The 11,542-nt window shown below is 36.1% G+C and overlaps 1 protein-coding gene across 1 annotated transcript; it reads right to left on the bottom strand.

Moving 5' to 3' along the window:
- Positions 1-2,363: 2,363 nt before the first annotated feature.
- On the bottom strand, positions 2,364-3,296 carry LOC147358686 (olfactory receptor 5M3-like). Its single transcript, XM_086342111.1, has one exon. The coding sequence runs from the start codon at positions 3,294-3,296 to the stop codon at positions 2,364-2,366; it is 933 nt and encodes a 310-aa protein (XP_086198237.1).
- Between the last annotated feature and the right edge of the window lie 8,246 nt (positions 3,297-11,542).

Raw genomic sequence — 11,542 nt, 5'->3', positions numbered from 1 at the left:
GTGACTGGGAAAGATAAGTACACTTTATGCTGAAGATGCTTAACTATAATGATGTCAGTAAACATAGAAACAAACGTAACAATAGCATCCAGTTTTATTGTTTTTCATTCAAACACTTTTATTTTTTTATATCAGTTAATTGTTTTTTCTGTGATTTTTATTTATTTATTTATTTAAAAATTTTTTTATTTTATGTTTTAACTTTACAATATTGTATTGGTTTTGCCATATATCAACATGAATCCGCCACAGGTATACGTTTTAAAAACCGTTTTACAAAACAATATTGTAAAGTAAAATAATAATAATAATAATAAAATTAAAAAAAACTATTTCAAATGAAAACTATCCTTAATTTAAAAGCTTTAAAATTACATTTTAAAATTTATTAGTAATCATCAACTAGTTTGGAATGCCAAGAGTTTTCCAATAAATGGTGAATAAATAGTCTTACAGACAAAAGGAATTACATTTAGTTCACCCAAACAGTAACATTAAGTAAGAGCTTAAATTCTTTAGGGAGGTTAAGTTTTGCATTACAGACACAATGATATTATTATAATTTAATCAAAATCCCCAGTTTGTTTGCATGCAAACAGCTTTGAAATGTTGCCCATGATGTATGTGTGAATGAATGGAAACGAGTTTATGTGTGCTTCTGCTTTCCCCTGAGGAAAATAAAAACTCACATTGGACAAAGAGGACTTCCCTGGTGGCTCATTGTAAAGAATCCATCTGCCAGTGCAGGAAACACAGGTTGATCACTGATCCAGGAAGATCCCACCAGCCATGGAGCAGATAAGCCCAAATGTTACAGCTATTGAGCCTGTGCTCTAGAGCCTGGGAGCCACAACTCTTGAGCCCATGTGCCAAAACCATTGAAATCCACATGCTCTAGAACCTGAGCTGGGCAACAGGAGATGCTACTGCAATGAAAAGCCCATGAACTGCAACTAGAGATCAGCCTATGCAACTAGAGATTCCCTCCACTGGCCACAGCTAGAGAAAAGCCCTCACAGAAATGAAGATCCTGCATATCCAACAAGAAATATATGAATATAATAATTAAAAAAGAACACTGGACAAAGACAAATGTTTGTTCTCCTATACATCATTCTTATTTTATATCTACATCTCTGTAGATAAATTATGCATTTTGTGATTATTTAAATGCATGATCTTAATGTGTGAATGACATTTCAGTGGCTATGTGTTTCTGTGTCAAGATATCAGGATATTTATTTGTTTACTTATATCAGAAGACATAGAAACATTATGGATGTCCAAGTTGTAAACTTGTTGCCTCATCACTGTACTAGACGAACCGAGCTACAAGAGAGAAGCCAAACTATGTTTACACTATTAAGTCAGGATGTGTTATTAAGAAAAAAGAGAGCACCCAAATATTCCTTCTTTCAAGTAAAAATAAATTAATATTTGAAATCATACTTCGGTCAAATATGTGCAAAATAATCCACATGAATATTAATTTAATTTGTGAGGAGAAATCTGTAGCTTTGTACTTGCAAATGACATATTCACTAATTCTAGCTACGTCTCAGTTAGAATGACGGCACTTTGGCTTGGGTACATGACATGTGCACAGTCTGGCCACACAGCAGCTATTAGAATCAGTAAAAGAGAGACACTTATGCTGTTGTGTCTCTTAAATACAAAAATGTTGGAAAAGGATTACATATCATAGTATTTCTATTTTCAAAACAAAGGTCTCTGAACAGATCCGCCTTTCACATTGAAAAAGGCATTAAATATCAGGCTTAAGTTTTTCAACTATCCAGTGATGTTATTATAATTTGAACAAAATTCCCAATTTGTTTATGTGCAAAGAGCTTTGAAATGTTGCCCATAATGCACGTGTGAGTCAGTGGAGATGAATTCACATGTGCTTCTCCTTTCCCCACAGGAAAATAAAAACCATTAGCAAGACCACCATCTTTATGCACTTACATTAGAGAACTGAATGAAATATGTTGTTATTTCTTCTACCTCAGATTGTAGTCTAGTAGATAAATAGATAAATATTTCCTAAATTCATTACTACATTTTTGAATAATAAAATCAAAATCTTTTTATTCTAACAAAGGATATAAACAATGTCAATACATATACCTGTGAACTTGGGCTGAAATAGTCTTCTCTATTAATTTATTAATTTTAGCTAAGCTTGACTACTTGTATCAATGAGAGAAAATTCACTTTTTCCCTCTGAATTTTATTTTTTTCTTGTTTTTTGTAAAGGATAAAGTTCTTACTTTTTGTGAATTCTCTAAAGCTGTGTACTAAGCAGGAATCTTTTGACAAATGAGTATTAATGAAATGCAGAGAACAAAAGTAACACAACTTTACTTTGTTAAAATTGTCCTGCTGATCACTTTATTCATGGCCACTTTCACATCTTTGTTCCTCAGACTGTAGATCATGGGGTTCAACATGGGGATCACCGTGGTGTAAAACACAGCCACCATCTTCCCCTGCTCCACAGACTCCTCTGTGGGACGTCTGAGATACATGAAAATTAGGGTTCCGTAGAATATGACGACAGCTATCAAATGGGACCCACAGGTGGAAAAGGCCTTGCGCCTCCCTTCCACCGAGTTCATCCATAGAATGGCAATGAGGATGAACAAGTAAGATATGATAACTATAGTCAGAGAATATGTGAAATTAATGCCGGCGAGTATGATCATCGTATATTCTTTTACAAAGGTTCCAGCACAGGCCATTTTGATGAGAGGTGGGTCCGCACAGTAGAAGTGGTTGATCTCAATCTTCCCACAGAAGTACAAGCCATAGGTCCATAATGTTGCTGCCAGACTAATCAGAAAACCATACACATACAGGAAAGAAATAAGTCGGATACAGACAGTCCTTGACATTTTGCTGCCATAGAGCAAAGGGTTCCCAATGGCCATGTATCTGTCAAAGGCCATCACAGCAAGAATGAAAACTTCTACATGGACGACAGCAATAAAAAAGAAACACTGTACCAAACAGCCAGTGTAAGAAATCGTTTTTGTCTCTGATAACAGGTTTTCCAGCATTTTAGGAGTGACATTGGAGGAAAACCACACATCAACAAATGACAAATGACTCAAAAAAAAGTACATGGGGCTGCTGAGTTGTGGACTGACCTTAATTAACAGGATCATGCCGATATTACCCACCACGGTGATCACGTAGACCAGCAGGAAAATGACAAACAAAAGAACTTGCCATTCCAGATGACTGGTTAGTCCCAAAAGAATAAACTCTGTCACATCTGTGAAGTTGAGCATTTTCTCTTCTCTAAGTCAATATTCAATACAAACTTCTGTGATAACTTTTAGTAAATAAATTTAAAATCAAATGTTGATTATTATCAATTTATATATTATTCATGATCCCTTTTATTTTTTTAATTAAATAACTATGACTTCATTTTGACAGTCTTTTTCAGCAATTTTTTTCTGAGCACCTGCTGTTTAACAAGCTCCCTGAAGGTGTCTACATTGACAAATATAATACACTGACCCACTTACATAAGAGTTGTACAAAATGTGATTGAAACATGCTATTCCTAAAAATTGTAATTGTCCAATGTCCAAGTGTATATGTGTGTGTGTATTCAGTTGTGTCCGACTCTTTAGGACTCCAGGGACTATAGCCCACCAGAGGCTTTCCAGGCAAAAATACTGGAGTAGATTGCCATTTCCTCCTCCAGGGGATCTTCCCAACCCAGGGCTGAACCGGAGTCTCCTGCATTGGCAGGTGGATTCTTTACCACTTAGCCACCAGGGAAGCTCAAGACTATTTCTTAAATATCCCTTGCTTCCAACTGGCACTTTGGTAATTATTCATTTTAAGATATTTATGGAGGGTAAGATTTCTCTTTTTAATGTCACTCAAAAATAATACTTTCCCTCCTTTTTAGTATAAGCATGTTCTTCAGGATTATGGACTTTCCTGGTGGCTCAGACAGTAAAGCATCTTCCTGCAATGCAGGAGACCCGGGTTCAATCCCTAGGTCAGGAAGAACCCCTAGAGAAGGAAATGGCAACCCATTCCAGTATTCTTGCATAGAGAATCCCGTGGACAGAGGAGCCTGGTGGGCTGCTGTCCATAGGGTCGCATAGAGTCGGACACAACTGAAGTGACTTGGCATGCATGCATGCATCCTGTACTCTTGCCTGGAAAATTCCATGGATGGAGGAGCCTGATGGGTTACAGTCCATGGGGTCGCAAAGAGTCGGACAAGACTGAGCGACTTCACTTTCACTTCCAGGATTATACGGCAAAACCATTTAATCCAATAAACTGTCAGCCCTAAATATCAGATAAAATTTATTTTTGATCTAACCTCATACTTGGACTCATTTAAAGAGGGACAAACTGTTCCCAGTAATCTTTGAAATAAAGGATTAAATCACTTACACACTTTCATATATTGTGTGTATTCCCTGGATAAGGACTCTGACAAACCTAGCATGTAATTATAATCTACTAGACACCCTCCACTGTTATGTTCTGCAGATTCAAAGATAAGACCAGGAGATCACTGTCACTAGTGAGAAGTGGTAGTAATGTAATTAAACCTTGTAAAATCATGATGTATTCCTACAGTGTTATAATACGGGGATAAAGCAGGGAATGATTGACTCTTCCGTGGAGATCCAGTGGTCTAGGAAAGCTTCTTGGATAGTTACAAATTTATTTTCAAATACAGATTGTATCATATGAACCTCTCCAGTACAGTACTTCACAAAATATTTTCCTGAGAAAATACTAGTGCCTTGCATTCTGTTAATAAGTATTATGGAGGAAAATCCACAAACGTTTATTCATCAAATAATCAGAAAACTTGTGTCTTATCCAAATTCTTATAATTATGCAACTTACCTCATAAAATATGCAAAACTGTTTGGGAAAGAATTCTAATACACAGTCTAGCTAGCATTTACTTAGCTTTAAATGAGAGAAAGGAGAGAGAGATAGAGATGACTTTAAGTATATGAAAGGATGGCATAGGTTTTATGCAATCATTACACCATTGTATACAAGGGACTTGAGCTTCTGCAGATTTGGGGATCTTGGGGGGATAGGGTGGAGGGTGATGTTCTAGAAGCAATCCTCCTGAGATACAAAGGAGAGCCATATTTGTCCTAAATGTGCCACAGTATCATTTTGAGCTGCTTGTGAATCTGCTCAGTCCAAGGGAACCAGAACAAGTAAAATGGAACACAGAACTGTTTGTAAATCACCCAAACAATGCAACTTAATAAAAAGTTTTAAAAATAGTATGTTGGCTTTTGAATAAGATGAATTTCCTAAACAAAAAAAAAAAATGGGTTTTTAAAGACTGGGAAATTAATGAAAGATATGTTTTAGACACCATCATAAATGACATAGAAAATATAAAGATGAAGGAGAGATTCTGAATGTGGAAAAAAAGATTACAAATATGTTAATAGAGCATGTTGATATTGTGTTAACAGAATGTGCCAGGATTTTCCACTTATTTTTAAAACATTAGCTGAAGAGGAATTTTTATTTGGAATTTCAGATCTCACTGCATCTAACTGTACCAAGGATGATCCAGAAAAATGATATAAAATATCAGTGTTGTTAGTACTTCACAAAGGGAAAACACATGAAAACCTGTGTGGTGGTTAGACAGGTAATTGAGAGCTCTGATGAATGCACAGGGAAAATGGAACAGCCAGGTCTGATCTTAGGAATTATGGACACTGGAAAAAAGAGAAGGGTTTGGAGACAGACAGTTTTGCTCACCACCTTCTTCAGGCAAAATTATACACACAAACTACCCATATTGTATCACCCTGACTTTCAAATTAAGTTACCAGTAATTGTAGATTATTTTCCCCCAGGACCAGAAAAGAGGAAACATTAAGTATTCCAGTTAGATATTTCTGTTTCTGTTGTAAAAGTGGTTTTGAATTCTGGCCCCATGACTTATTTTGTGAAGGTAGGCAGGCTTTGCTCTTAGTTTGTTTTGTGTTTCATTTCTCTGTGTCTTAAGATGATTAACAAGTATTAATTAACAGTATCAACTTCATTCTTTGAGAGTATGAAAAGGCATATTCGACTCTCTTGCAACCCTGTGGATGGCAGCCCACCAGATTCCTCTGTCCATGGAATTCTCCAGGCAAGAATACTGGAGTGAGTTGCCATTTCCTCCTCCAATAATAAATAAGAAGGTGCAATTATTACTGAATGTACTTGTGGAAACTGTAGCTTCACTAATAGCTTTTAATAATCAAATATTCATATATCAATATAAAATTTCTGTCTCTGACAAATACACACCTCCATACATGGATAATATAAATGGAATAATTAATGAAGAATATAATAAAATAAAATATATGATGAAAGCTTCATCTTCAAGCTCCAGATAGATGTGTTTGTATACCAACCTCTAAACAGAGCAAAGTATTCCCAGGAAGGATGCAGAATGGGAAAGCGAATGTTGTGTACGAGATGAGATGATGCCAGGTAGAAAAGAAACTGGAAATCCACAAGAGAAGTTTCCCTTAAATTATTGCCTTATTAAAAAAAAAAAAAACAATTAAGAATATTCTTCTAGAAAAAACCCTGGGGAAAGCATATCTCTAGAGGAAAAGTTGATCACTGAGTTTTTGTTTCGCAACAGATTAGCAAAAATCCGCCCCCCCTTCCCAATTCAAGTTATTTTGAAAGTATTCTGGGATCAAATAACGTTTTTTTGCTTTGGGTTTGCATCACATTAAACTTGGTGATGACATTTGTCAACATTCACAAGCCCAGCTTGTGTTCTGTTCTTCATGGTCTGTGCCACTTGCCTTTTCCAGTGAAAGATGAAGCAAGTATTATTCCCTATTTTAACCAAAATTATGGCATATCAAGCCAGGAAAAGTATTTCCAGAATCTGAGGGCCTTTCACCATCTTTATCCCTATATTCTAGCAACCATCTCTCTTGCCTAAATCACAGACTCAGTATTATACTCCATTCTAAACTGAAAACCAAAGTGGGTGTTTAAAAGCAAGTCATTTCAAATAGTTTCTTAGCTTGGAAATTTTCCAGAGCTTCTCATTTTTCTCAGGGTAAAAGTCTTCCAGTGGCTCACAGGACCTTGGCCTCTAGTCCCTTATCATGCCTATGGTCTCATATCCCATTAATTTTCTCACTGCCCTGGGCTGCAGCCACACTGGCTTCCATTTGTTCTTAAAACTTTCCTTGAACGCTTGCATCTGCCTTTTCCTTAGTTACTCCATCTTCTAAAACACTGCTCCGTAAGGACCTCCATGGCTCATCTCTAAACCACCTTCATGAGGTTTTTGTTCAATTATCCTCTTCTCAATGAAATCAACCTTCATTCTCATATCTGAGCCAGAGATCCCCCTTTGCTCCTTTATCTTACAAGATGATTTTTTCCAGATTTTTCCATAACATCATTAATATACTCTAAGATTTATTTATGTATTTTCCTGATGGTTTATGCTGGTTTCACACAAATGGAATATAAGTCTCATGAGATCAAGGATTTCTTTTTCTGTTTTGTTTACTGATAACAAATGACTAAAACAGAGCCTCAAACATAACAGGCACTCAGCTAATATTCGTTGGACAAATAAGTGAATTAATTAATTCAACTGAAGGTTAAAATGCTAAGAAGTAGGCCAAAATAATTATAAACAAGTTTATGTATTTATTATTGGCATTTTAATATGATTAGGGATAGAGAAATTATTAATTTACTAATGGTAATGTCTTCTGAGAATTAGTGTTGGTATCTTGCTTCAGACTGCATGCAAAAACTAAATTGCAAACTATATAAATTAAATATTTTAAGTATGTGTGTAATGCAATAACTTTTATGTGAATGATTATATAGTTTCTCATAGTGGTTAAAATTGCACTAGTTGCATAATTACCTCTGAAACCGTATAGCTTTCAAATTGATTAAGTTTTATAATCTAGGGCAAGAATACAGCTAGGTAGAGAAATTAGTTCTGCTGTTGGTAAATTAGGCAGTTTAGAGTTACACACATAAATAGAAGGAGAAAAATAGCATGCAAGATTATGTTATTAATGTTGATTATTTTATGTGACAACTAATTTAACCCTGAGGTAAATTCTTAAACAAAATTCCTAGAAAGTATTGATCAAGTTGAATACTCTGGAACATACATATGCACACACATATGCAAACACACATATAACCTATCTATATATGTGTAACATATATAACATTTATACTTACATATATGATGTCCATGGATAATTTTGTTTCATTTGCAGAAATCATTGTGAGAAAAACTTTATTTTTAAAATTTTCTTATAAAATATTGATAAAAGAAAATGAACAGAATTTGAATATTGACAAGAAAGTTTAAGATTCATTCACAATCAAGCAGCTATCTGTGCCTCAAATTTTTCTCATCTTTCAAATAAAAACATTTTGAAAACCAGGCAACAGTATTGCTAAAAACAAAATTCAGGATATCTGTTGTATTGATAATGTGTTCATTTTAAAATCAGATATAAAAGAATCACATTACATACGTATGTACTAGGACTAGCAAGGTTTCAGCTAGTTTCTGCTATCACCAACCCCAAAAATACTTTTTAAAAATAAAACAAAATAAGAGTAAATATATTTTTCTATTTTCCAAAAATTGTCTAAAGGTAAGTTGTTGAAATATATTTATGGAAACACATTCCAAACTCCAAATCAACAGTGAGATTATATTACCTTCTGATAGTCATTATAAGGTAAGACACAAATAGGGCCTTAAATAGAAACCATATAATTAAAATATGCTTACATATAAATGAGGTTTATTTAATTAATTAGTAAACATTTGAAAATCCAGACTCATCTAGGATACAGTTGCATTGATTAATATTATTGCATGAGGCTTGTAGCATATTTTGAATAAAATATTCCACAATCAGGGATATTATCAACAATTATAACAATGGGACACAATGAAATAAGTCAATTTAAGCACCTAAAAATAACAGATATCCCAAACCAATATTTATTTTAGGTGCAAGAAAAGACTATTACACTTCTTCTAAAATCAGAATCTAAACAGGGAACACGTGTATACCTGTGGAGGATTCATGTTGATATATGGCAAAACCAATAAAATATTGTAAAGTTAAAAAATAAAATTAAAGAAATAAACAGTGAATTAATAAAAATTGCAACTATTTTACATAAAATTTTTTCCAGTCACACCTACTAAATTTATATTTCATAGACCCAGAGACTCTTGTTTCAAATGTGCTTATTTTACGTTTACACTATTATTCCATTTTCAATTATATATAATCTTCATCTATTCATGGAAAACATAAATGACAAATTTCCTCAAAATTACCCAAAAGAAATGATAACTGTCTACCCCTACTATTGAACCATGGGTCTCATCATATACTTTAACTTTCCATTTTATTTAGTTAAAGCTGTTCTGCCAATTGCTTTGCTCATGACCTCCTTCACATCTTTGTTGCTGAGACTATAAATCATAGACTTCAACATTTAGGAATTACTGTGGTATAAAACATAACCACAATTTTCCCCTGTTTTACAGACTCTTCAGTTGGACTTCTGAGACACATGAAGAAAAGATTTCCATAAAATATGGGGACCACTGTCAAGTGGGGTCAACATGTAGAGAAGGCTTTCTTCCTTCTGCTGGGCGCATTCTGAGGACAGCAATAAGGATAAATGTGTTCAGTTCAGTTCAGTCACTCAGTCGTGTCCGACTGTCTGTGACCCCATGAATCGCAGCACGCCAGGCCTCCCTGTCTATCACCAACTCCCAGAGTTCACTCAGACTTACGTCCCTCGAGTTGGTGATGCCACTCAGCCATCTCATCCTCTGTCGTCCCCTTCTCCTCCTGCCCCCAATCCCTCCCAGCATCAGAGTCTTTTCCAATGAGTCAACTCTTCGCGTGAGGTGGCCAAAGTACTGGAGTTTCAGCTTCAGCATCATTCCTTCCAAAGAAAACCCAGAACTGATCTCCTTTAGAATGGACTGGTTTTATCTCCTTGAAGTCCAAGGGACTCTCAAGAGTCTTCTCCAACACCACAGTTCAAAAGCATCAATCCTTCGGCGCTCAGCGTTCTTCACAGTCCAACTCTCACATCCATACATGACTACTGGAAAAACCATAGCCTTGACTAGATGGACCTTTGTTGGCAAAGTAATGCCTCTGCCTCTGAATATGCCATCTAGGTTGGTCATAACTTTCCTTCCAAGGAGTAAGCGTCTTTTAATTTCATGCCTGCAATCACCATCTGCAGTGATTTTGAAGCCCAAAAATATAAAGTTTGACACTGTTTCCCATCTATTTCCCATGAAGTGATGGGATCAGATGCCATCATCTTAGTTTTCTGAATGTTGAGCTTTAAGCCAACTTTTCCACTCTCCTCTTTCACTTTCATCAAGAGGCTTTTTAGTTCCTCTTCACTTTCTGCCATAAGGGTGGTGTCATCTGCATATCTGAGGTTATTAATATTTCTCCCGGCAATCTCGATTCCAGCTTGTGCTTCTTCCAGCCCAGCGTTTCTCATGATGTACTCTGCATATAAGTTAAATAAGCAGGGTGATGTTATATACAGCCTTGACGTACTCCTTTTCCTATTTGGAGCCAGTCTGTTGTTCCATGTCCAGTTCTAATTATTGCTGCCTAACCTGCATATAGGTGTCTCAAGAGACAGGTCAGGTGGTCTGGTATGCCCATCTGTTTCAGAATTTTCCACAGTTTATTGTGATCCACACAGTCAAAGGCTTTGGCATAATCAATAAAGCAGAAATAGATGTTTTTCTGGAACTCTTCTTTTTCCGCGATCCAGTGGATGTTGGCAATTTGATCTCTGGTTCCTCTGCCTTTTCTAAAACCAGCTTGAACATCTGGAAGTTTTCGGTTCACGGATTGCTTAAGCCTGGCTTGGAGAATTTTCAGCATTACTTTACTAGCATGTGAGATGAGTGCAATTGTGTGGTAGTTTGAGCATTCCCTGGCATTGCCTTTCTTTGGAATTGAAATGAAAACTGACCTTTTCCAGTCCTGTGGCCACTGCTGAGTTTTCCAAATTTGCTGGCATATTGAGTGCTGCTCTTTCACAGCATCATCTTTCAGGATTTGAAAGAGCTCAACTGGAATTCCATCACTTCCACTAGCTTTGTCCGTAGTGATGCTTTCTAAGGCCCATTTGACTTCACATTCCAGGATGTCTGGCTCTAGGTGAGTGATCACACCATCATGATTTTCTGGGTCGTGAAGATTTTTTTTTTACAGTTCTTCTATATAGGAGATGATTAGGGGCAGGAGGAGAAGGGGATGACAGAGGATGAGATGGCTGGATGGCATCACCGACTTGATGGACATGAGTTTGAGTGAACTCCGGGAGTTGGTGATGGACAGGGAGGCTTGGCGTGCTGTGATTCATGGGGTCACAAAGAGTCAGACACAACTGGGCTACTGAACTGAACTTAACACATCTGCAAAAGACAGGTGACTGAGGA

This window comes from Bos grunniens, chromosome 15 (genome assembly GCF_055505025.1).
Source record: "Bos grunniens cultivar Pamir isolate PY7600 chromosome 15, Bosgru_T2T1.0, whole genome shotgun sequence".
Taxonomy (NCBI): domain Eukaryota; kingdom Metazoa; phylum Chordata; class Mammalia; order Artiodactyla; family Bovidae; genus Bos; species Bos grunniens.
Note: the sequence above shows the minus strand (reverse complement) of the source record. Positions and strands in the feature narration are given on the sequence as shown.

What these genes read in the sequence shown, in the direction of transcription:
- LOC147358686 (XM_086342111.1), bottom strand. Translation starts at nt 3,296, where the DNA reads ATGCTCAACTTCACAGATGTGACAGAGTTTATTCTTTTGGGACTAACC.